This window comes from Lepidochelys kempii, chromosome 26 (assembly GCF_965140265.1).
Source record: "Lepidochelys kempii isolate rLepKem1 chromosome 26, rLepKem1.hap2, whole genome shotgun sequence".
Taxonomy (NCBI): Eukaryota; Metazoa; Chordata; order Testudines; family Cheloniidae; genus Lepidochelys; species Lepidochelys kempii.
The window spans coordinates 3785340-3813040 of NC_133281.1; the positions used below are offsets into that span (position 1 = coordinate 3785340).

At 41.2% G+C, this 27701-nt stretch overlaps 1 protein-coding gene across 9 annotated transcripts in view; it reads right to left on the reverse strand.

Annotated features, from left to right (window-relative positions):
* UNC5D (unc-5 netrin receptor D) overlaps window positions 1–27701 on the reverse strand; it is a 293186-nt gene that overhangs the window by 202262 nt on the left and 63223 nt on the right. The window contains exon 2 of one of the 9 annotated variants that reach the window (XM_073325002.1): window positions 22581–22690. The exons of the other annotated variants lie outside the window; for them this stretch is intronic. Within the exon in view, the coding sequence (XP_073181103.1) occupies window positions 22581–22605 (25 nt within the window). The 5' untranslated portion in view covers window positions 22606–22690. The remainder of the gene's footprint in view (window positions 1–22580; window positions 22691–27701) is intronic. 9 annotated transcript variants of the gene reach the window in all.

A 27701-nucleotide genomic window follows, 5' to 3' on the forward strand; every position in this document is an offset into this window, starting at 1 on the left:
AGAAAAGAATATTAATAAGGTAAAACAAAAGGAATTTTTAGCATGGGGGAGACTTATGTATATATTATATTGACCCCTTGCTTCAAGCTAAATAAGACCAGCATTCTGTATTGATGCATCCATTCTATGTTCTATAGTTTTTCTGCACACTAACTATTTTCAAACAGATTTGCTGTAGAAACTAAAATCAATCGTGCAGGCAGAGGTTCTTCTCCACATCAATCCTACTTAAAAAGGATACCAAATCCTCAATATAAGTGACCTGAATAAGCCCTTCTAAGAAGACTGATATTTAAAAATAAATCTATGGCACAGGATTCCCTAACCTCGCTTAAGTAAAATGGAGTTCTACGTTTGTTTTCTTCTTTTTTTAAAAAAAGAGAACAAACTATAAACATGCATCAGTCAGGAAAGAGTGACCTTGTTAAGAACAATCTGCAATACTTACACATCCACACCTTTCACAAAACCCTTTTTTGCTATATACCCCCCTGCATTTTCCAACCAGCTCACAATGTACGAATGTTTAGTGTTTCCAAGTGGAGTGCAAAATAGTGCACTACGCAGCTATTAATTGAAACTAAGTAGCAAACAAGAGAACGTTTTCTTAGCACTGCTGTAGCACTTTAGTGAAGATGCCACCAACACCAATGGGAGATCTTCTCCTGTCAGCGTAGTTAATCCACCTTCTACAGAGATGGAAGCCATGTTAATGGGAGAAGCTCGCCTGTCAGTAGTAGGAGCATGGCCAGCAGATCGAGGGAAGTGATCATTCCCCTCTATTCGGCACTGGTGAGGCCACACCTGGAGCGTTGTGTCCAGTTTTGGTCCCCCCACTACCGAAGGAATGTGGACAAATTGGAGAGAGTCCAGCGGAGGGCAACAAAAATGATTAGGGGACTGGAACACATGACTTATGAGGAGAGGCTGAGGGAACTGGGATTGTTTAGTCTGCGGAAGAGAAGAATGAGGGGGGATTTGATAGCTGCTTTCAACTACCGGAAAGGGGGTTCTGCAGAGGATGGATCTAGACTGTTCTCAGTGGTAGCTGATGACAGAACAAGGAGTAATGGTCTCAAGTTGCAGTGGGGGAGGTTTAGGTCGGATATTAGGAAAAACTTTTTCACTAGGAGAGTGGTGAAGTACTGGAATGCGTTACTTAGGGAGGTGGTGGAATCTCCATCTTTAGAGGTTTTTAAGACCCGGCTTGACAAAGCCCTGGTTGGGATGATTTAGTTGGTGTTGGTCCTGCTTTGAGCAGGGGGTTGGACTAGATGACCTCCTGAGGTCTCTTCCAACCTTAGTCTTCTATGACTCTAAGATTCTAATTACTAACAAAAGTGGCAACATAAGGAAGCACAAAAACAAACACTACACATAAATGCTTAGTGAAAGACATGACACCCTCAATCTCTCCTTTGAAAAATTAACAGCAGTAACTAAAGCCTCTCACTAGATAAGAACATTAATTGACTTTCTGTAGATGGTACAAATGTTTTCAATTTGGGATATCCTTATTTGAACAAACAAGTGCACCAGAGGCCTACTTTTCCAAAGTGGGGGCTGAGCAACTGCTGTTGAAGTCAGTGGGAGCTGCGGTTGGTCAGCATATCTCAAAGTCACACTACAAGTATTTAAGAATGATGTAGCAGAATCTGCAATGGTGGGGGCACCAACATCTCTGCAAATTCAGGCCCTATTGGATCCCAAAGCCCAAACCATAATCCAAGATTTGCTCAGAGACCACCTCATTTTCTTCAGTGAGCAGGGAACTGGTTTTGAAGAAAAATCCCTTCAGGGAGAAGATTCATGCTGGAACCACTCTGAGTTAAGTATGAAGTAAGATTAACAGCAGTCAATTCAGAATAGATTTTAATTTTAAAACCAGGTCCACTATATTTTAATAAACCATATCCTTAATCAAGCCTCCTTCCCTGTTTTTTTTTTTTTTTTGCTTCTGTTTCTCACCATTTGACATAGCTTTCATTTCTGATAACAGAACAATTTATTCTGCTACGTGCACACAGAAGTTGGTTCTAGCCAGTTTCTGCCCAGGTTTTGTTCAACACTCCACCCTCTCTGTATATCAATGCTTTATGTATTCCTTTTGAGTCCTCCTTTGCCATCTCCCATCTTTGTGCAATTTTGCCAGTCATTCAGAGTTTAGAATCCTTCCAACTTATGTTTGCCAAGGGCTGCTCCTCTTCCCTTCCAACTATTGTCTAAGAGTACAGCCACACTGCAAAACAAAAACCACTCCACATCACTAAGTCTCACAGTCTGGTCAGATGACTCAGTTCCTGTGGGGCTCGTGCTATGGAACTAAAAATAGCCGTGTAGATGTTCACACTCAAGCAGGAACCCAGAGTCTAAAAACCTGCTGAGGGGCAGGGAGAGGGAGGTCTAAGAGCCCAGGTTCCAGCCTGAGTGTGAATGTCTGTACTGCTATTTTTAGCTCTTTAGTGCAAGCCCTGCAAGCCCAAATCAGTTGACCCACACTCAGACTCACTGCCATGGTTTTTTTCCCCCGCCGTACTGTAGATTTCCCCTAAAAGCCAAACTAGTAGGATGCGAAAATCAGCACCTCTCATTTGTTATAATCATGATGTTGTTTTATACCTATTCTATACCAAGGACATTGTTTCTATTGTTTTGTCTTCCATCCAGATTGTAAATTCTGTGGGGCAGGGACTGTGTCTGCTGAGTCGTGTAATAGCACAGAGCACTGTGTCGACAATTAATTGTCGTGCATTTAGACTGTAATCAAAGTAGTGCTTTGCCAAGTTCTCCAGGGTAAGGCTCTGTCATTTGCTTGGCATACTCTTCCCTTATTTTACGCTTATTATTTATTGAGGGGTAAACATGTTGTGATGGTCTGCAAACAAGTGTAAAATTCTTGAAAAGATCAAGGTCACCAGCTAGTTTAAAGAACTAGGAATGCCAAATTCTACTCTGGAAAGCTTTCAGCCTGCTGTGTCTACATGTTACTCTCTGGTCAGCATTGGCTGCATTATGCTGACCTTACTTCCAAAAGAACACTGAAATGAAACAAACCAGTTCCCTACAGTATCAACAGCAACAGATCTTATGTGCAGCACTTACTGTGAGCTCATTTAAATTCCACTTTGTTTACGTTTGAAGAAAAATTAGCATTTTCACATACAAAAAACCCAACAAACATTCTATACCATGAAGACTCTCCATCACTCAGCACTTTACCAGCCTCAAATAAAATCACCAAAGTCTTTGTGGTTTCTTATGGATTAAAAACATTGATCTTTTGCTATCAAAAGTTTCTTCAGACAAAAAAAATGTTCCACTTTCAGCGTTTATCATCAGTCTCGTATTCATGGGATAATATACCTGAAGACAGAGAGTACTAGGACTTTCATGTTCCATATCTAGTGTAAATAGCAGGCTTCTGAATGCAACACACTCCAGCCACTCTCACATTTGGTTTACTTTCTCCAGTTCAGAATGTAGCAATCAATTATATATTGTGTTATGTGACAGAAGTACTAAAAAGCTGGTCAGAGTTTTGCCATGAAAATGGGTCTCAGGAGAATTATAAGATTAAGCAACTATTTAAAATGTGACTTTATGCCATTTTAAACCATGGAGACTTGAGAAAATTATGAATAGAGAATGCATTCAATGTTAAATCTTGAGACTAATCTAATATAATTTGGACCAGAACTTTAGCTGGTATAGCTATATGGACTTGAACGTAGGTGGTCCAGTATATCACAAATAAAACTCTTCAGTGCGATGCATGAATAGATCATTTTAGCACATGTCCATTTGCTGAGACCATCCATCCAAACTGTGCGTGTGTGAACAACTTGTGTGAAAATGTGTTTTACTTCAAGCTTAATGTTAAAAGATTTATTTAAAACTGAGTTTGTAATGACTTATTCCTCAGAAAACAGAGGAGTAACATAACATTTCAAAATAATCTTAGCAAACAAAAAACATTATTTATAAAGTGCTTTGAGATCTAGAAGGAAAATGCTATAAAAGAGCTAGGTGGTATTATTTTTGTTTACACAGTTGATCCATGTTTTCCATTTAAAATGTCCACTTTTTTTTTTCCTTTTTTTACACCAGAGCTACACTGCTTATCTTGTTACTTAATGCCAACTTTAAAACAAACTACTGTTAGGGAAAAAGAATTTCTCTCCCGTCTAGGGTTGGGAGGGTAGCCTTCCCTGGACTTCTGTATTAGCCAAACACACACAGAGTCAGGACTCTTACATAAAATATGGCACTTTAATGCAAGCAAGTACAACAGCTGAAGGGCTCACCAATTCCTACACAGAGGAATATGGCGATGCCCAGAACAAAGAACAAGGTAGAGCTTTTATAGCTTGGTTCAACATACTTTGTGATATCTCTTCCAGTTCAAACCGGCCAAACCCTGTTGGTCTGAGTCCTGAGGTATGAACATGGAGGCCCATCTGTATAAGGAATTCTTTCCCCAAATGGGGAGTACAGGTTACACATAGTTCAAATTCTTTCTACCCATAAACATAGGGAAAGGACAGTTAAGCATAGAAAAAAGACAGAAGCCTAGCTTTACATGATTATAGGGTTGTTTTCTGGTTCTTTTCTTTATCACTACTACACCCCCTGTCATATTTCCCCAACAGTTTTCTCCTGCAAAAACCCTCTCTACCTTTTCTATTATTAAAAACAAAACAATTAGAACCACTGGTTTATATCTCAGTTACAAACTATATACTCTTTCCTAAGGTTCTGTTTTTCATATCTACTACTTAAACACATAATGTGAATAATTTCTTTATCTGGTGATTATGAATGTATGCAACACCTTTACACGTTAGGGAGGATACTTACTTGAAATGTGATCACGTCAAGCTGGAAAATTGAACTTCACTGAGAAGCACAAAATGAGCTGAATGCACATGCTTTAATCAACTGTGCAATAGTATGAAACCTACTGAAATATGGACATTGGAGACAAGAATTATAGAAAATCTGAGATGGACGAGACCTATCAAGTAGAGACAGGTGAAATTTTTCAGCCATTTTTTCCAGTGAAAAAAATTTAGATTCAGTACTATTAATGTTTTGCAAGTTCGTGTTAAATTTGGCAAATTGTGCATGTTGGAAAAAAAAATTGAAATGTTTGCTTTTGATATTTTCCAAACACCACATTTTGATTTTTTGATTTGAAATGACTTTTTTTTTTCAAATATCAGAGAGGGGTAGCCGTGTTAGTCTGTATCCACAAAAACGAGGAGTCCCGTGGCACCTTAAAGACTAACAGATTTATCCGGGCCTGTTTCTGTAATTTTCACTCCATGCATCTGAAGAAGTGGGTTTTTTACCCCCGAAAACTTATGCCCAAATAAATCTGTTAGCCTTTAAGGTGCTACCGGACTCCTCATTTTTCAAAATTTCCTTTAATTTTATTTTTTAAAATGGTCATCATTGAAACTCTTCAATTTTATCAAAATGAAAAGTTTAGTTTGGCCTGAAACTATTTTTTCAGCTTTTCAAAATTTCCAATCTTTTTGTGGTCTCTTGAGCTTCTATTCTATTCGTCATCTTGTCCATCCCACTCTGTATGGGTGAAATCCACGCAAGTGTAGTCCCATTACAAGCTTCTCTATGCATCACTTAATATAGGGCCTTGGTTAGGTCCTCTGCTCTAGGACAAACTTCATCCTAAATGCATAACTGTTTACTAGAGTATATTCAAGCATTTTGATCAGTTGCATTTATAAATTGAAGAGCTTCCACCACTCCCCTAGGAGACTATTTCCTATTCTAATAATTCTTCCTTTCAAGAAACTATTCCTTTATTGTAGTGCCCGCTTCTATCTATGTCAAAGAACCTGTTTCATGTTCTGCATCTATAGGTTGGACATAAAACGCTGACAATTTTTCCGAGTAGGTAGCAAAGGTTTTTATGAACAGCCTAAACTTTGCTTAAAAAAAACAAGAAAGAGAAGCAGCGCTCTTACTCACTAGTTTATGCTGAATAAGAAAGTGTTCACTTCCCCTGAATCATGCTACAATACGGTGTCAGCTTTCGTGACTGATTCTGTGCAAAGACTTCATTAACGGAGTTGTAAACATACGCAATAGGTCATTCCTCAAGATGTTGATTATTCATGACTTGCTTCCTTCCGCAGTGCCACAGCACATATACATTTTGTACTAAAAAAAACCGAACAACAACAACAAAAAAGCAAACCCACAACCACTCAATCTAACGTGTATCCTACAGGAGGAAAAAAATCTTCTATTTCAAGCTAACTAAAGGCTATAAAAATTTAAAGGAGTACTTGAGGCACCTTAGAGACTAACCAATTTATTTGAGCATAAGCTTTCGTGAGCTACAGCTCACTTCATCGGTATGCATCCGATGAAGTGAGCTGTAGCTCACGGAAGCTCATGCTCAAATAAATTGGTTAGTCTCTAAGGTGCCACAAGTCCTCCTGTTCTTTTTGCGAATACAGACTAACACGGCTGTTACTCTGAAACCTATAAAAATTTACAGGCTCAAACTGGAAACACCGAGTATTTTTCCTTTATTGTTTTTCCCATTTAATTATAATTTCACTCATACTCTCCTGTGAAGGGGAATCATAAAAATTCATTTTAAGTGCAGTTTTGAAAGTTGCCAGAATGACACAGCCTAGAAGCTAGGTTCTATTTATGACACAGAGGGACAAACGATTCTACTATCCTTACCCCTGTTGAATAGTTCCCTAAATGAATGGGACTCCTTACAGAGTAAGCTGCTAACCCCCATGAGTAGGGATAAGCACAGTCAACCCTACGCAAGTGTGGCAGCAATGCTAACTTCCCCTAAACAGCATTCCACCCATATGCCTCCACCTTGACCTGCAGAGACCACTTATAGGAATAAAATGGAAGTTCTTTAACATGACCCATTCAATCTTTCACCTCTTACCTTCCTTGTTGGCCGACCCAGGAAATGCTAACGTAGGTATTTCTGAGATGAGGACACCAGTCTACTAGTTTCCAGAGACCCATCAACCATTCTACATAGGCCACTGAACATCCATTAAGAGAGATAATGACTATGAGCTAGCATTTTACATTGCACAAAGTAATTATGCTTAGGAAGAGCCTCCCTGAATGGCCTCAACTAATAGCACAGTAATTTACTGTAACTAACATGTAATACATGACTCCAAGTTTGCCATTTTATTTTGTTTGTTTCCAAATTACACCAGGTTTGTGTTGTTCGCACTTTTAATCTCTTAAAAAACCACCGGCAGCAGCATCCATGCCATAGGAGAGCATTCCTAATTTATGTAAAGTATTACACAAAATGATCTATATGACAGTTTGGTCTAAAACGCTAAATGCAAGTCATTACTCACTGAAGATCATTTGAAACAGTATTGCATCAAGGGAGACATTAGATTACAGAGGATAAAAAGTGGGAATAGGTATTCAGATACTTAGTCATATTTGCATAATCATTTGAAGGAGATAGCGGATTCTCTCCTGGGCCCAACTAGCACACAATGAACAGAACAGCAATTTGGAAACTTTGCATTATTTTCATACCACCACCACCACAAGGCAGATTTTATTTTTTTTTAAAAAAAAGGTTTGCTAGAGGGACCCTGTTCTTACTCCAGAAACAAATCTTCTAATTCTTGTTTGCAAGTAGCTGACCAAGGAGCTGCAACTAGCTCAAGGTCACTTTGGCAGTCAGATGCTGCAAGATTACAAAATTCTCCTTACTGCTGGGATTGTGGGATCCATTGTCTATTCTCTGGCATTGAGAGAGTCACACAGCTCTCCCCATGTTTTCCATTAAGGCTACTGAAAAATGGTAGCAGCTTGCAATAACTCTGCCAGTAACAGAAAAAAAGGGTAAAACATGGTTGGCCCATCACCATTTAGAAACTTCAAAGCTATTGCAATGCCGTTCTCCACAGCCATGCAGAATTTCACAGTGACAGCTGAAAGAGCACTCAGATCCTCCAGGCCCATCTCATTATTATTATTTTTTAATATTACAGCCGAAACCAAGAGGTTCCACAGGTAATAGGGGACCCCATTGTGCCAGATGCTACACTAACACACACAGTCTCCGCTCCAAAGAGTTTACAACCTCAACAGACAAGACAAAGAGAGGGAAAACAGGGGCATATAGAGGAGAATTAACTTTCCTCAAGGTCACAAAGCACGTGAGACAAAAATATCCACCAATGCATGTGCACACACACACACAAAAAAGTTCACAGACCAGTGGGGTTCCACATTAGTTTGAGGGTCTACCCATCTGGGACCTAGGTTTGTTGACAGTGTATTAAGCTGTATTAGCAGTGGATAAATCTTGCTAGGAAACTAATGTAATTGTGCGTTCTTCATCTCAAGCCTTTCTTTTTCGACAGATTTTATATTACAAAACGTAGCTGATCCGTCTAATGAACCTTAAGGGGTACATGCCCTGATTTGAAGTCAAGTGAAATCACCAGAAAGGCACAGGGTTGATTTTTCAAAAATGGTGAGCTCCTACAGGGCCCACCAACTTCAGTTAAAGTTGAAGGTGCTCAAAACCTCCCAAAATTACGCCTCTAAGGGAAGGATGTTCCATTTTTCAAGACTTCTTTCTGGTGGGACTTAACACTTCAGAATGAGAGAAAGAACAGTCTGTGCAATTTTTTTTTACAAGATTAGAATAGCAGCTAAAATCCATTACAGACCAATTACATCCATCAGCGGTAGCCATGGGTTTTCACGAATGAACATCAGTGTTTAATCCATCGAGCAACTAATGAGATATTTGAAAATGGAATCCACACATCAGAAACTTTAGAAAGATTTCACTGGGATTAATGAACTGCCAGAACATCAGCACATTGAAAAGCTATTCTCTCTAGGTTTGTTTACTGGCCAAAAGGAACTACTTGACTTTCCCCCCCTTATTCTTATTATGTTTAATTTGGCTTCCACACCTTGAAGGTTTTCTTTTCCTTGTGGGGTTTGTGTGCTCAGACATCTTTTTGTTGTTGTGTTTTAACGACCCTCTCCTGGTTTGCCCTCTGCTGCAGCCCTTGCTTACTCTTTAAAATGGGTCTTTTCTGGAAAAGGAGAGCTGGTATAACTGATTTTTTTTTAATCTTTCTTAGTTCCTTCTGTTTCTGATTATCCTAGATACAACACTAACATGGTCTCAGACCGGTAAAAAGCTCAATAACTTCCAGCATGCCTGTCAAGTTTCCTTCCCCACTCTGAACTCTAGGCCACAGATGTGGGGACCTGCATGAAAGACCCCCTAAGCTTATTCTTACCAGCTTAGGTTAAAAGCTGCCACCACCAAACTGTTACACAAAGAACAGGGAAAGAACCTAGTTGGAAATGTCTTTCCCCCCAAAAAATCCCCCCAAGCCCTACACCCCCTTTCCTGGGGAAGGCTTGATAAAAATCCTCACCAATTTGCATAGGTGAACACAGATCCAAACCCTTTGATCTTAAGAACAATGAAAAAGCAATCAGGTCCTTGAAAGAATAATTTAATTGAAGAAAAAGTAAAAGAATCATCTCTGTAAAATCAGGATGGTAAATACCTTACAGGGTAATCAGATTCAAAACAGAGAGAATCCCTCTAGGCAAAACCTTAAGTTACAAAAAGACACAAAAACAGGAATATACATTCCATTCAGCACAACTTATTTTATCAGCCATTTAAACAAAACAGAATCTAACACATATCTAACTAGATTGCTTACTAACTCTTTACAGAAGTTCTGACCTGCATTCCTGCTCTGGTCCCGGCAAAAGCATCACAGAGACAGACAGACCGTTTGTTTCCCCCCCACTCTCCAGCTTTTAAAGTATCTCGTCTCCTCATTGGTCATTTTGGTCAGGTGCCAGCGAGGTTATCTTAGCTTCTTAACCCTTTACAGATGAAAGGGTTTTTCCTCTGGCCAGGAGGGATTTAAAGGTGTTTACCCTTCCCTTTATATTTATGACAATGCCATTACAGAGTTTAACTGTGGTTGCAGTAAAACAACAAGGAGTCTGGTGGCACCTTAAAGACTAACAGATTTATTTGGGCATGTTAGTCTTTAAGGTGCCACCGGACTCCTTGTTCTTTTTGTGGATACAGACTAACACGGCTATCCCCTGATACTTTACACCATGTGGTTGCAGTGTTGCTGCTATGGTGCATTACTATTCCCTGCCTCTGCAGTTTTCACCTCAATCGCTATTAAACCTGTATTTGTCAATATATAAATGAAGAAGAAGAAAAAAAAATAGAATCCCCCAACCTGAAGCCATGAGTTCTTTTTGACTGTTTTCATGCCAGCATGATATCCTCTCCAGTGTATTCAGAAAGATTAAAGGGTAGAGATTAAGTCAGCTATATATTTGTAATCATGCTAAGGACAGGTAGCTATACAGTAAACTTTTCAAATATATATTTCTCACGGTATGAAAGGCCCTTAAGGATCGTCACACACAGCACTAAAGAGCTACTAGTTCCACCAACGTGCTTCTGCCAAGGCAAATCAACCATTTAATAATATAGTGCACGTTGTCAGCTCAATATCAATTGTACATTTCATGAAAGATGATGCATTTTACCTTGTAGATTTCAGGTTCTCATTTCCTCAGCAGCAGAACTGAGCTGAAATTACTAAGCAGTTCAAGTTGGAGTCGGACTCCATGCACCATAAAAGGAGTATTTACGTCCCCTTAACTGATGATTGATATCCCAAATTTAAACATGGATTTAGGGGAAAGAAGAGGGCTCCTGTCTCATACTAAGAAAGAAGGACAAACAGCAGGTTATCTCAAGTGCCTATACACAAATGCAAGAAGCCTGGGAAACAAACAGGGAGAACTGGAAGCCCTGGCACAGTCAAGGAATTATGATGTGATTGGAACAACAGAGACTTGGTGGGATAACTCACATGACTGGAGTACTGTCATGGATGGATATAAGCTGTTCAGGAAGGACAGGCAGGGCAGAAAAGGTGGGGGAGTTGCACTGTATGTAAGGGAGTAGTATGACTGCTTAGAGCTCCGGTATAAAACTGCAGAAAAACCTGAGAGTCTCTGGATTAAGTTTAGAAGTGTGAGCAACAAGGGTGATGTCGTGGTGGGAGTCTGCTATAGACCACCGGATCAGGGGGATGAAGTGGACGAGGCTTTCTTCTGGCAACTAACGGAAGTTACAAGATCGCAGGCCCTGGTTCTCATGGGAGACTTCAATCACCCTGATATCTGCTGGGAGAGCAATACAGCGGTGCACAGACAATCCAGGAAGCTTTTGGAAAGTGTAGGGGACAATTTCCTGCTGCAAGTGCTGGAGGAACCAACTAGGGGCAGAGCTCTTCTTGACCTGCTGCTCACAAATCGGGAAGAATTAGTAGGGGAAGCAAAAGTGGATGGGAACCTGGGAGGCAGTGACCATGAGATGGTTGAGTTCAGGATCCTGACACAGGGAAGAAAGGAGAGCAGCAGAATACGGACCCTGGACTTCAGAAAAGCAGATTTTGACAACCTCAGGGAACTGATGGGCAGGATCCCCTGGGAGAATAACATGAAGGGGAAAGGAGTCCAGGAGAGCTGGCTGTATTTTAAAGAATCCTTATTGAGGTTAGAGGGACAAACCATCCCCATATGTAGAAAGCATATTAAATATGGCAGGTGACCAGCTTGTCTTAACAGTGAAATCCTTGCTGATCTTAAACACAAAAAAGCTTACAAGAAGTGGAAGATTGGACAAGTGACCAGGGAAGAGTATAAAAATATTGTTCGGGCATGCAGGAGTGAAATCAGGAAGGCCAAATCACACCTGGAGTTGCAGCTAGCAAGAGATGTTAGAGTAACAAGAAGGGTTTCTTCAGGTATGTTAGCAACAAGAAGAAAGTCAAGGAAAGTGTGGGCCCCATACTGAATGAGGGAGGCAACCTAGTGACAGAGGATGTGGAAAAGCTAATGTACTCAATGCTTTTTTTGCCTCTGTCTTCACGAACAAGGTCAGCTCCCAGACTACTGCACTGGGCAGCACAGCATGGGGAGGAGGTGACCAGCCCTCTGTGAAGAAAGAAGTGGTTCAGGACGATTTAGAAAAGCTGGATGAGCAAAAGATCATGAGGCCGGATGCGTTGCATCCGAGAGTGCTAAAGGAGTTGGCGGATGTGATTGTAGAGCCATTGGCCATTATCTTTGAAAACTCATGGCGATCGGGGGAGGTCCCGGACGACTGGAAAAATGCTAATGTAGTGCCCATCTTTAAAAAAGGGAAGGAGGAGGATCCTGAGAACTACAGGCCAGTCAGCCTCACCTCATTCCCTGGAAAAATCATGGAGCAGGTCCTCAAGAAATCAATTCTGAAGCACTTAGAGGAGAGGAAAGTGATCAGGAACAGTCAGCATGGATTCACCAAGGGCAAGTCATGCCTGACTAATCTAATTGCCTTCTGTGACGAGATAACTGGCTCTGTGGATGAGGGGAAAGTGGCGGACGTGTTGTTCCTTGACTTTAGCAAAGCTTTTGACACGGTCTCCCACAGTATTCTTGCCAGTAAGTTAAAGAAGTATGGGCTGGATGAATGGACGATAAGGTGGATAGGAAGCTGGCTAGATTGTCAGGCTCAACGGGTAGTGATCAATGGCTCCATGTCTAGTTGGCAGGCAGTATCAAGTGGAGTGCCCCAAGGGTCGGTCCTGGGGCCGGTTTTGTTCAATATCTTCCTTAATGATCTGGAGGATGGTGTGGATTGCACCCTCAGCCAGTTTGCAGATGACACTAAACTGGGAGGAGAGGTAGATACGCCGGAGGGTAGGGATAGGCTACAGAGGGCCCTAGACAAATTAGAGGATTGGGCCAACAGAAATCTGATGAAGTTCAACAAGGACAAGTGCAGAGTCCTGCACTTAGGACGGAAGAATCCCATGCACCGCTACAGACTAGGGACCGAATGGCTCGGCAGCAGTTCTGCAGAATAGGACCTAGGGGTTACAGTGGACGAGAAGTTGGATATGAGTCAACAGTGTGCCCTTGTAGCCAAGAAGGCCAATGGCATTTTGGGATGTATAGGTAGGGGCATGGCCAGCAGATCAAGGGATGTGATTGTTCTCCTCTATTCGACATCGGTGAGGCATCATCTGGAGTACTGTGTCCAGTTTTGGGCCCCACACTACAAGAAGGATGTGGAAAAATTGGAGAGAGTCCAGCGGAGGGCAACAAAAATGATTAGGGGACTGGAACACATGATTTATGAGGAGAGACTGAGGGAACTGGGATTGTTTAGTCTGAGGAAGAGAAGAATGAGGGGGGATTTGATAGCTTCTTTCAACTACGTGAAAGGGGGGTTCCAAAGAGGATGGATCTAGACTGTTCTCAGTGGTAGCTGATGACTGAACGAGGAGTAATGGTCTCAAGTTGCAGTGGGGGAGGTTTAGGTTGGATATTAGGACAAATGTTTTCACTAGGAGGGTGGTGAAACACTGGACTGCGTTACCTAGGGTGGTGGTGGAATCTCCTCCTTCCTTAGAAGTTTTTAAGGTCAGGCTTGACAAAGCCCTGGCTGAGATGATTTAGTTGGAGATTGGTCCTGCTTTGAGCAGGGGTTTGGACTAGATGACCTCCTGAGGTCCCTTCCAACCCTGATATTCTATGATTTAAATAGCAACAAGAAAATACTAAAGGGATATTTTCCACCCTCAGGAAGTCATGAATGCTCTGGAGAAAACATTCTACACTGGACAGAATGCAATTTCCTCTCTGACATATCAGAACTCTGGCAGAAACCTGCCTGCATGTGTATTGAAGCTACAGTAACAACAAAAGAGTGTGTTTGGCAAACCCTCCCTCTCATACCCAGGAATCTTAACAAATGGTTCCTCATCCCACCTGTCCTGGAAATCACATAGGTTGGCTGGATGCAAAAGTGAGATGTTCCTTTTACTATGTGGAATTTTGTACATCACAGCAGATTTAACTATCATGTTTCTTGATCTAAGCTTATATTGGATCTTCCCAATAATTTTGTTTGAGATGAAGGCTATTTCTACCCTCTGTCAAATGTTCCATCATTTCTTCTCATTTGTAATTCACCCATGTAGTGGATAAAGAACTATTCTCGGGGCCAGGTTTTGCAGCCCTTACTTTCCCTGGTGAGCGCTTACCCACATGAGTAGTCCCACTGAAGTCATTGGGGCTACTCACCTAGTGCTTCCCAGGTAAAGTATGTACTTCTCTTGTGTCTTCGTTCTTTATCTAATATTAAGAGTGTAGTGTACGGGAATTGGGTAAAAGCGGCAAAGAGTCCTGTGGCACCTTATAAACTAACAGACATATTGGAGCATAAGCTTTCGTGGGTGAATACCCACTTCGTCAGATGCATGTAGTAGAAATTTCCAGAGTCAGGTATAAATATGAAAGCAAGAATCAGGCTAAGGATAACGAGGTTAGTTCAATCAAGGAGGATGAGGCCCTCTTCTAGCAGTTGAGGTATGAACATCAACGGAGGAGAAACTGCTTTTGTAGTTGGTGAGCCATTCACAGTCTTTGTTTAATCCTGAGCTGACAGTGTCAAATTTGCAAATGAACTGAAGCTCAGAAGTTTCTCTTTGAAGTCTGGTCCTGAAGTTTTTTTTGCTGCTGGATGGCTACCTTTAAATCTGCTATTATGTGTCCAGGGAGATTGAAGTGTTTTCCTACAGGTTTTTGTATATTGCCATTCCTAATATCTGATGTGTGTCCATTTATCCTTTTACATAGGGACAGTCCAGTCTGGCCAATGTACATAGTAGAGGGGCATTGCTGGCACATGATGGTGTATATTACATTGGTGGACATGCAGGTGAATGAACCGGTGATGGTGTGGCTAATCTGGTTAGGTCCTGTGATGGTGTAATTGGGTATTATCCCTTTAAATGGTTTGTAAGCCCTCTAATAGGCCTTCTATTTTGGAAGATTGGGGAGCAGCCCATTAAATGCCTTACCAACTATTTAAAGGGATACTACCCAATTCTTATACTCTACAGCTTCGCATCTGGCTCTTAATTAGCCTAATTAAGTTGCACTAAAATCCTAAAAAAATAGCATTGAGAAAAGGAGAAAATGCCTTTTCAAATGTTATGTTGGAAGCCTACATTTCCAAGAGATTGAGACGTACTGGGTCTGATTCTCTTGCCCGCTACATCAGTTTTACATCATTGCAATTTCACTGAAATCAATGCAGTTTCACTGACACAAGATGGGCAAAATATAATGGTGAAGCAGACTCACAATTCTCACTGAAGTTGGTGGGAGTTGCGTGGCTTAAATCCCCATAAAATGTTACTAAAATGCAGGGCCAGAATCAGATTCCCTTATTTCACAAGCTGCCACAATGGAACTTTGTACAGAGTTTCATTTCTTTTAAGGTAACATCCTCACCTACACATTCTTTTAAATCATCGGCTGATAGAGAACAAAATTCAAACTGTATTTCAAGATGTAAACACAGACCTGTTAGCCAGGGATTACTCCAATTGCACAAGCGCTCCTAGTATTCACATTATTCCCATACATTTTTTCAATCCATTCATTTCATAGCAGCAAGTACCAGGTTTGCTGCAATTTCTTACATTTGAGGTTGTCCTAGAATACTTGAGGAGAAAGGCTTAGTAGGCACTTCTGACATCTCTCTCACACTCTCTCTCTCTATTGGTGGTACGATTCTGATTGGAACTGTCTTTGTGTCTTTTCTTTTCAATCCCGCCAGCCTCATTCAGTTGCTGATTTAAAAAACAAATAATGCAAAAAAAACCAACCCCATCCTCTTTGATAAAGTACAAACCGGAATTCTTTCCAACACAATATTCTCTATTTCTTTGCTATTCAAATACAATAAATCAAGGGAACCCCAAATAAAATCCTAAATAGGTCACAACTCCAGAACTCTAGTGAGGCTGGATTCTTGTCAGCAATAGGTTGATATTTATTTTGAAATTATCTTCTCCCCCCATCTTAAAAAAAAATTCTCAGTCAATTGTCCTGATGAAAGGTTTCAGAGTAGCAGCCGTGTTAGTCTGTATTCGCAAAAAGAAAAGGAGGACTTGTGGCACCTTAGAGACTAACCAAGGTATTTGAGCATAAGCTTTCGTGAGCTACAGCTCACTTCATCGGATGCATACTGTGGAAACTGCAGAAGACATTATATACACAGAGACCATGAAACAATACCTCCTCCCACCCCACTCTCCTGCTGGTAATAGCTTATCTAAAGTGATCACTCTCCTTACAATAAGAAAAGGAGTACTTGTGGCACCTTAGAGACTAGCCAATTTATTTGAGCATAAGCTTTATTTGAGCATAAGCTTGCGAATACAGACTAACACGGCTGTTACTCTGAAACCTCTCCTTACAATGTGTATGATAATCAAGTTGGGCCATTTCCAGCACAAATCCAGGTTTTCACACCCTCCGCCCCCCCACCCCCACCCCCACACACACTCACTCTCCTGCTGGTAATAGCCCATCCAAAGTGACCACTCTCCCTACAATGTGCATGATAATCAAGGTGGGCCATTTCCAGCACAAATCCAGGTTCTCTCACCCCCCCCTTTTTTTCAAAAACTACACACACAAACTCACTCTCCTGCTGGTAATAGCTTATCCAAAGTGACCACTCTCCTTACAATGTGTATGAAAATCAAGGTGGGCCATTTCCAGCACAAATCCAGGTCTTCTCACCCCCACCCCCAAACTCACTCTCCTGCTGCATTTTTGGGGTGGGGTGAGAAAACCTGGATTTGTGCTGGAAATGGCCCACCTTGATTATCATACACATTGTAAAGAGAGTGGTCACTTTGGATGGGCTATTACCAGCAGGAGAGTGAGTTTGTGTGTGTGGGGGGGGGGGGGCGCGGAGGGTAAGAAAACCTGGATTTGTGCTGGAAATGGCCCAACTTGATTATCATACACATTGTAAGGAGAGTGATCACTTTAGATAAGCTATTACCAGCAGGAGAGTGGGGTGGGAGGAGGTATTGTTTCATGGTCTCTCTGTATATAATGTCTTCTGCAGTTTCCACAGTATGCATCCGATGAAGTGAGCTGTAGCTCACGAAAGCTTATGCTCAAATAAATTGGTTAGTCTCTAAGGTGCCACAAGTACTCCTTTTCTTTTTGTCCTGATGAAAGTATCTTTGGTTTCTAAATAAACAACTGCGTAGATCACTCCTCAATCTGGCTATTAAGGACAGTAAGTCATTTTTAAAGGCAGCCAATGGATTTACAAGCTTGCACTGATATTGCACTCTTTGGTAAGTAGAGTTTTATGCTTTACAACAACATTTGCACATAAATAGGTTCTCCTCCGTAGAATATGGGACTTTGTGCTTTCCTAGAAAATGTGCCTCTATGAACATAGCTGAGCCAACCTGTTCTCTATCACAGAACTGGTAACTGCATTTGCTGGTTTCTGGCAAAGTATCACTTTTACAGTTAAAACATATGGTATTCATAACAGTAACTGGAATTTACAGTGCATATTTAACTTTTTTAAACAATTACCTCCATATTTATGGGTTCTAATGTATGGAGGCTGCTATTTATTTTATTTTTTTACTTGGGTTATATTTCATATTAGCTTGTGGATAATTTATCCCCAAATTATAAAGCATCCTTGTGCCCGGTGAAATGCTTTAAATTATTGTGAAATGTGTTGCCTTCGAGACCATTAGAATTCATGAAAACGGAGAGAATCAGAAGTATCACCTGTTAATGGGAATTCAGGACCTGATCCAAAGCCTATTGAGTCAATGAAGAGATTCCTATTAACTTCGTAGGCTATGGATCAGTTGCATGTGGGACAATTAGTATTTTTATTGTAATTTTCTAATTGACACTGGATTTGTTGATTTGGGCTTGGTTTAGGGGTTTTTGTATGTACACTGGTATGAGCACTTGAAAGTCCATTACACCATTAGTACACTTTGCTCCAACCACCTGAGAAACATTTGTCTGAGAATGGACACAGGGAGCAGGACTCAGCTGGAGATGTAAATACATTTTATAAATGGAAGCCCTGGCAAATTCCATAGCCTTAATCTCACAATCAGATCCAAGCAAGTGGCCTCCAGGGATATTATTGCAGATTCCAAGCCTATATTTTTCCCCACCAATGTATTCTGGTGAGGGTTTGGGCGGTTTTTTTGGGTCTCCTATCTCTGAAGCATCAGAGATTGACACAGTCAGAGGTGGATAACTGGGCAGAGTGGGCTGATATTCTGAGAAGACCTTGAGCCTTCTCTCTTTCACATGCTTAACTGACTGGTTCTTGCTCATGTCTTCAGGCTCTAACAGATTGCCATATGTGGGTTGGTAGGAATTTTTCCCTAAGTCAGACTGGCAGTGATCTGGTGGGGTTGGGGGTGGCGGGGGGGGGGGGGGGAGGGGGGGGAGTGTTGCCTTCCTCTGCAGAATGGAGTGTGGGTCACTTGCTGGAATAATCTGGGCATATCTCATTTAACCATTCCCCTGCCATTGCAGGGGCCTTGGGCACTGGTGCACCTTGGTCCATCCTACTCTCTGCCTGTGACACATAATAGTTTAGTCTCCTGTGGGCTGTAATACTTCGGTCTAATTTTGGTCCTTGGTTTAATGTGCAGGTTCTGGCTCATGTTACATAAAGGAGATCAGACTAGATGTTCTGGTGGTCCCTTCTGGCCTTCAACTCTATGAATCTCTCATTTTAACTACATAAGGCAAAAAGAGCATAAACCTCTATGAGGAATTCACTCTGCTTTATTCTGCAGCATGGTGAGGTAGAGAAACACAGCAGCGAAAGCAACCAGCCCACCATTGATTCTGCTTTACCCTTCCAAAATAGCAAGATTCAAGTGGTCAAGCAATACCCAACGAAAAGACACAATTAGCCTGTGAGCACTTCGAAAGCAGCAGCAAATCAAAAGAAATTTAGCATGAAGAAAAATCAATAGCCTATTGCTAGAGTCATTTAAAGCAGAATTGGACTAAGCGCTGGAGAATACATTTTTGGGAACAGTCCTGCCCTGCCTTGGGAAGAGGAAAGGCCTGGCAAAGGCTTCTCCATCTCTAAATCTTACTGTTCTGCCTTTTACTCCTTTTTTCTTTAGCGAGACAAGGTGGATGAAGTAATAGCTTTTATTGGACCAACCTCTGCTGGCGAGAGAGAAGCTTTCAAGTTTGTCTTTTTCTTCTTTGCCACTGTTTGATTTAATGAGACCCACTTTTTTTTTTAGTAACGGGGTGACATTTGAGCCCTGATCCTGCACCCATTGAAACCAACTGCAAAACTTCAATCAAAATGTAAATAAAAATAATCACAGGCTCTTTAGTAAGCACCAGAAACCACCGCCCTGGTCAAACCTCGGCAGCCTACTAGGGATTCAGAACCACAACACATCATTTAAGTAGACAGGCCTTAGGGCGTGTAACTGATTCTCTCCTCTCACATGCCTCAGTCCATGGCTAGGTCTTCATTGGGCGGGGGGTCGGGGGCAGGAAGTGTGTTTATACCCTTAAGACAGCTATCTTGATGTAAAATCTTAGTGGTGAAAAGGCACTATAGGTTTTTTCCCCCCTTAATGTTGCTAGGCAAGGTGAACTCCTGGTTAAGCTCAAGTAGCTATACTAAAGTACAACTACCTGTGCTTTGTCCCTACTAGGATTTTACATCCAGATAGATATAGCTCTGTAAAAACACACACTTTTTTCCCCTGCAGGGAAGACACAGCCTTCTATCTTCGTCCTCTTTTTAAGTGGTATCCTAAACACCTTTTTCTTTCATTCCAACAGGGCATTTTCACAAGTGTCACTGTCCAGGGCAACTGTACTCATATTTCCCCGCAGTGGTCCAGCAAGAGCACTCACTCTCAGACTTCCACGTCCCTGGGGCACCACCTCTCTTGGGTGGAGACCCGAGTACCTCTTCCTCCTGCCTGGGGTATTTCCAAGATGACCAGTTCCCTGCCTTCACTGTGTTATTCCCAGCGAAACTTAAAAGAACCTATATTCATGCCTATAAATTTACCAAAGATCTCTCTCTCTCACACACACACACTTCCACAAGGGCTCCTTCCAACTCTTGCCTAAGGACTGGAGCACTCTCCTTGGACAGAACAAAGTCCTGTCCCTTTGCTGGATCAGAACGAAGGCACCGAGTCATTAAATTCAGGCATTTATCCCAAAGTCCTTTGTTTGTCTGCTGGTCTTTAGAGAATCCAGTCTGAACCTTTGAAGAGACTGAATAGGTAATCAGCCAGACAACTGGTCCCTTCCCCAGGGTGACGCTTCAAATGGCTGATTACCAGAGGAATTACATTAGTATACCCCCTCCTCCTAGAGAAGGTACATATAATCTCATAACACACAAATAATTGCATTTTAATACAAATGAACCCCAAAGGTATTAAACTTAATTTAATAAAGTTTAACTAGGACATTGCAGGATATTGTTATATCTGGCACAATAAGATCATTAGTGTCTGTATCTCATGACGCAAGAACAAGAGAACATCCCACAAACTTCAGCAGGCAAATTTAAAACTGAAAAGGAAATACTTCCTCCCTTCACCCAAACAAAGTTGATGGACATTTCTTTCTTTTTTCTTTTTTTTTTTTTTTTTTTACCAGCCATAATAAAACCTGACCTAGTTTACAAATGAAAAATGAATGCAGAGGTCTCAGTCAAGTCCACGGTGACGTGCAATTAACACTGCTTTCAGGAAGTGCACAGCACTGGATTGCCAGCTCTAAAGAGAGGGATATTGACAGAGTAAGCCGAGGGCTGCAGAAGAAACAGAAAGAAGCCAGCTACTGTAAGTCTTAAACTATATTAAGACCATCTGTATACCGATATAGTTATACTGGGTTAATTGGTATTTAAGGTTTTTCATAATGCTACTTACATTTCAACTTCATTCTTCATGAAGAATGATTTTAACATGCCATCTCATTAAAGATTATTCTTGAACACATACAATAATCCTGCTAAACACCCTACTAAAATCAGAAAAGTGTGTATCCCAAAATGCAACAGAGGAGCTTTTGCGAACTTCATTTTTCAGGGACAGTCTAATCTTTTTTGAAGCTGTAAATCTGCCCCCCCCCCCGTTTATATCTGATATATATAGTTCCCAGTGTAAACTGTGCTTATTACAGATAGGACATCAGAAAATCTAGACACACTGATGCCACTTCAGAATTAATCCTTGGCTTCAATATGTTGTAATCGAATGGTGTATAATACTATGCATATAGCATTAGCTAGCTAGAAAACAAACAAAGCCTTGTTTTGACCTAATTTCTGAAAAAGACAGACAGAAAAATAGAGCCTGTACAGAACCAAATTACAGCAGAATTTTACTGACATGTTACTAATTACCCAGTAAGTGAATACATGCAAAAAACCAGCCATGATGTATCATAAGATGGACTGATCGCTACCATCAATGGTAGCTTGGGTTTACTAGTATTTTTTTTAATTATGTGATCTATTTTGTCTCTCTCTCTATATATATATATATTTGAGGGGTTTGTACTCTCAAGCATTGGTTATATCCAGGTGCCTTCCACTTCACCAGCTTGACCAGAGCAAGGCCCCTGGTGGACTGATGGAGTGTCTGCTCTTCAGTAGTTGTTTTATTGGGTTGTTTTGTTTTGTTTCTTGGAAGGGTGGCAGAAATGGAAAGAGAATTTAGCAGTTTGGGGTACTTTACATTATTTCTGCAGAAGAAGAGGTCTGCTAAGCCAGTAAACACAAGGTCTCACTGCTACATCTATGAATAAATCACAGAAAGGTGGAGGATGTCATCAACATGCTGTATGGATTATAAATTTGCAGTGCAGCATAGTATGGGTTAGAGAGATTCTCCCATACTTCTGCTATAACACTAGAGTGAATTGTAGGCCTGACGTTAGCAAGAGAAACATCATCTCACTAAGGCCCTTAATAAGGCTTCCCATTTACACTTGCACACTTTAAGGGCATTAGTGAGAAGGTGCTTCTCTGATTGTCAGGTAGATATTTTACACACACACCCCTTATCATTCCAATTCTACCTGTGCTGTAGGAACAGTGACATTTTTTGTTTAAAGCTGCAACAACAACAAAAACAGCAGGAACTTTTCTAATTCACCCTACGGATCAGGCAGGATGCTGAGCTCCAAGACCACAATTCTACAGTGCTCACCGCTGACCATGTCATTCTCAGTCCTTCAGCAGCTGCCTTAGGATCTATATGTGTTTAAGTCTTATCAAATATCATACCATAGCCCCACTGAGGTCTGGGAGGGAAGGAGGCAGAAAATACCTTGTCATTGTTATTCCCATATGGTGACACACACTCTTTTCTAAAGGGGTTTTCTCCCAGTAGAACCAGATTAGTCAGCCTTCTTTTCAACTGTGGGTGCTTTGTATACTGAAATGTGTGAATCTCCACAGTCCTACTGCCGTGCAACTGCCTACAGGATGGGTCAGGGATATGCATGATATCCCAGCTGTAATACATGGCAGAAAACAAACACCGTAGCCAACTGAAATCATGGGGGAAATTTAGAGGCCAGAATGAGAGTACCTGAGTTGGAATTTACCCAGGACATCAGGAATAGAGTTCTTAGCCATTCACCAAGGTCCACGGGTCCACTGATGTGCACATATGTTCAGGGCTTCAGTTTTCTCTATCATCTGAAAGGCAATATATGTTTTATATTGTGTAGCTTAGGTCAGAGGGTTTGAACCTTTTCCATACCAGGAGTTCCCTGGTATTTCCCTACCATGTGGCCAAGACCTATTAGGGACACCCTCTCCTTCCCATTTACCCATACGAGAAGGGCAGGGTGGCCACAAATCCCAGGCTGAGAACTGATGGTCTAGGAGAGTTGCTTTTTCAAAGCTATTTTAATATAAAGTGGTTTCAATCCTTTTAAAATTAAAGATTGCATATTCGTAGCAATTTAGAAATTCAGTGGACAAAGCAGCTTTGGGGGATGCAGGAAGAAGCCTGTGGCTGTCATTGATTTTACATTCTGGTTTGCTAACTCTACCCCTGCCACCACCTCATACAGGTGGAAAGTGTGAGAATCACTGAATACCGTGAATTTTCCCAGGGTATCACAATCACAGAAACACCTGTGCTAAACAGTGCTATGCCAGAAGCATGCTGTTCACAAAAAAGTCCATGTTTAAATACCTTGACATTTCTCAAGTATCACCTGTGGGGTGGGAGGCAGAATACTGGCATGAACAATAATAGAGCTTTGGGGAACTGATTGAAAGACCTCTTAAAATGGAGGACGTTTTCTTAAAAACCATGCACCGCCTGCAGGGTACACCTGTTTTTCGTTTCTGGAGCTGCAGCAAATGCCCTGATCTGCTGGCAAACTGAAGTGAAACAGTTCCCAAACTTCTAACTGTTCACCTGCTTGGCTCCTCCTCCCCTCTTATCCTACGTGGCTCTTTTCACCTCATCTTGTTCCTGACCTTCTCAATGCCTCTCATTTATACGAGCAATTCTGGGCCTCTTCACTCCCCATAGGCTCAGAATGGAATAGTTTTTAAAACCACTGAAATCAGCTGAGCTATTATGGCAGCAGAGAATTTGGAGCCCGCGAGCAACCAAATGCAATCCCGACTAGCAAAACTAGACTGTAAAAAGAATAAAAGACTTTTTTTTTAAAAAGAATTGTACAATAAGGAAAAAGTTTAAATGTTACTTTAAAAAGAGAGAGAGAGGGAGAGAGAGACAGACAGACACACACACACACACACGGTGGGTGAGGTGATATCTTTTATTGGACCAACTTCTTCTAGTCAAAGAGACTCTTCTTCAGACCTGTCAAAAGCTTGTCTTTTTCATCAACAGAAGTTGGTCCAATAAAAGTTATCACCTCACCCATCTTGCCTCCCTACACATGGCTACAACACTGCAAACAACTTATTTAAAAAAAAAAACCACCACCACCACCACACAATTCTAAAACCAAAAATTCAGACAACTCCCAAACTCCAGGGACATAAATCTGATTGTACTGTTTCCTTTCTATCCCATGCAATATAGAAAAGATCAGATAGCTGACTGAATGAACTGCATCTGGTTCTCTCTACATTCTAATAATCAGACAGTGCAACATGGTTCTTTGTGGGTATCTTTTTTGTGTTTGCAAAGCTTTGGTTTATACCTTCCATTCTAATGCCTTACTCCTTTACAAAACCATCCTTTTTTCTAATTTAACTGTACCTCCTCCCTGCTGTCCTCCCTCCCACACACACAAGTGACTCATTTCATTTTGAACAACATGCAGCACCTGCGCTGTGAGTCACACATGAGAGAAGGTGGAAGAGCATCAGTCTGAGAGTTTGTGAATCAAACATGCATCACTTATTTTTCCTTTTTTTAAAACACTAAAGTGACAGCTCAAGAGTCAACTGCATCACCATTTTGTTTTATGATTATATATTATTTTAACCTGAGTGGTACTGTTATTTTCCAGAAACTGAATGATGTTGTCTTAACTGAAAAGCCATAATAGTAATTAGTTAAGGGACCCAGATATAGCCATCTGGATTCTGGAACACCTCTGTTCGAAAACTCTATAGGTCTCCTTAGACAAGACTTTAATGCATGGAAAAATCTAAACTTGGATTTACAAAATACATCTTTCAAAATATTTGCTACCTATCAAGGTAGATTCAGTGCAAAAAGCGAAAACAAAACAAAAAAACCCCACAACACTACATCATTGTAGAGGTTTTGGTGAGAGTATAACCTACAGAATTCTGGCATTTGGAAGCTACCATTCTCATGTGACAGGTTTCAGAGTAGCAGCCGTGTTAGTCTGTATTTGCAGAAAGAAAAGGAGGACTTGTGGCACATTAGAGACTAACCAATTTATTTGAGCATAAGCTTTTGTGAGCTACAGCTCACTGCATCGGATGCATTCTCATGTGTTGACTCTATTCCACGTTGTCCGTGGTATGACTCTGATTTTCAGAGAAGCTCTGCTTCCATAGCTACTATTGATTACAAACCGAGTTGTTGATGTTCCTCAGCTCTGAAAAATCAGATCCAAAGTCCTTAATTGGGCCCCTAAAGTCAGAAGCAACCAAAATCAGTAGCCAATTTTGACAACAGGGGCCTAGATTAATAGCATCTGAACTTTATGCCTTTTGTATGTTTTTTGTGTTTCTTACAGGAGTGCCTAAGGACCAACCAAGATCAGAGTCCCCATTGTCCTCCGTGCTGCATACACGTAGTAAGACACAGAACCTGCCTCCAGGAGTTTGCAGTCTAATAAAGTAAGACAAAGGCAGGGAAGTGGAGGGAAGAAAAGCAAAGTGAGCCATGTGAGGGGGGCCTGCAGACATCATATTAGTGTCACAATTTATTTTCGTCTTTATTTTTTTGGTTGGGGTTTAGTTAGAATGGGATTAGCTAACTGTAAAGACAAAGGCACAGACAGAAGAACAGGGAAGCTGTGGAGGGGAAGAGGAGGAGAAGCGTATGAAGGACAAATAGAGCAGGGGAGAATAGGAGCAAACAGTCAATCGGGACTGGAATTCACATTTTATGAAACATTTTGCACAGAAGTACAAAATGAAATAGCAAACCGAACTTCAGGGTAGGGAATAGAGAGATATATTAATAACATAATATAAGAACTGCCATACTGGGTCAGACCAATGGTCCATCTAGCCCAGTACCCTGTCTCCGATAGTGGCCACTACCAGAGCTTCTTGGGTGGTGTACAGAACGGGGAAGCTGGAGTGGCCACGCCATCTTTCTTTCCCGGCTTCTGGCAGTCAGAGGTTTATAGTTGCCATCAGCATGGAATTGCATCCCTGACCATCTTGGCTAATAGCTACTGATGGACCACCATGAATTTATCTAGATTCTTTTTGAACCCAGTTATATTTTTAAAAAGAAAAGGAGTACTTGTGGCACCTTAAAGACATGCTCAAATAACTTTGTTAGTCTTTAAGGTGACACAAGTACTCCTTTTCTTTTTGCGAATACAGACTAATATGGTTGCTACTCTGAAACCAGTTATATTTTTGTCCATCACACGGCAATGAGTTCTACAAATTAATTGTTCTTCATACTCACTTAAGTTTGCAACTTAATAGTAAAACTCCAAATAATAGCATTTAGAATCTCTCCACCTAAGTACGTTTGGTTTGGTTTGTTCTGATTTGATTTTTAAAAAGGCTTTAAATCACTCAGTCACTTCCTTGCTTGCTTTTCCCTTAAGAAAAATCTAAAGAAAATAAAATGTGCCAAAGCGTGAAGCCAGCCTTGATCCTGGTAACCCTGATGCTCAGCAGAGATAAGGAAGTGTCTGTGTTGATGGATTCATCTTTATATTTTCCACAGTGATAACACAAAAGGGAGGGAAGGTTTAGACTCAACACAAGTAGATAACTAGGATTTAAACTTTCAAGTGGTGAACAACTACAGTTGTTTAAATCTACCTATCTCCTCTCTCCATTCCCTGGCTCTTGGGCCTGACCAGAAACTCAAAATGCATCTCTGGTTTACTGTATAAAAAGCAGAAACGAAGATTAAAAGCTCAGAGGTGCGTCCCTCTGCTGCCTAAATTTGTCATCTTATTGCACTAGATATATTAGTTAAAATTTCCACAGAGGCTTGCCGACACCAACAAAACTGCAGATCAGGCCCCTGATTCTGCAAGTTGTTCCACACTGGAAGAACCCTGCGCCTGTGCAGAGAAGCCTACAGGGACACAGCCCAAGACAGCTTGTTACACAGGAAAAAAAATCTGTGTTTAAAAATAAAGTTGACATAAAAAGAAGCACAATTCTGAGCCACCACATTGCTTCTTGAAGGAAGAGCCACTCACTTTTACTAAACAGAAGGCAGCATTCCCAGCACGTTAGCGCATTTGATGCGGCACCAACAAGCACACTTTTCCCTCATTGGGAGTAGCTGCTGCCTATGAATCAGAAGGATCTTCGATCAAATTTGCGTAGGGATGACTTGTAAGACAACCAACAAGTCCAGCCACCAGATGGAGGATTATCGTAATTGGTCAAGTCAATCTTCGAGTGTTTGGTTGGTAGACACAGTTTTACACACAGTGATTACGTGGTTGAGTTTATGACGATGAAAGGCCCTTTTTTCCTCTTAATCTAATTATTTGATACTGCAAATGGCTCATTTTTTTTAAGTTAAACAGTGGGCAGTTCTAAAATGATTAATTTGCTTCAGCCCTTGAATTTTAAAAGCTTATCATTCTGCTTTTTTTTTAAAATGTCATTTTTACTCTGTCCCTACCCATAATGTGTCATTTCATGGCTTCAGAAATACTTTCAGCAAGCTTTTCCACTCCAGTAGCAATGGCTGGGATACACGCAAAGGCCCCAATATGGCAAACACATATGGATGTGCTGAATTTTACATGTGATTAGACCCACTGAAGTCAATGGGGAGGCAGTGCAGTCTAGTGGATAGGGCGCTGTAGTGGGAGTACGTCTACACTAAAAGTGCAACAGTGGCACTGTTGCAGTGCTGCTGCTGTAGCGTAGACACTTGCTACAGTGATGGAAGGGTTTATTCCTTCTCTCTAGTAAATCCATCCCCTCGAGAGGCGGTACCTAGGTCATAGAATCATAGAATATCAGGGTTGGAAGGGACCCCAGGAGGTCATCTAGTCCAACCCCCTGCTCAAAGCAGGACCAA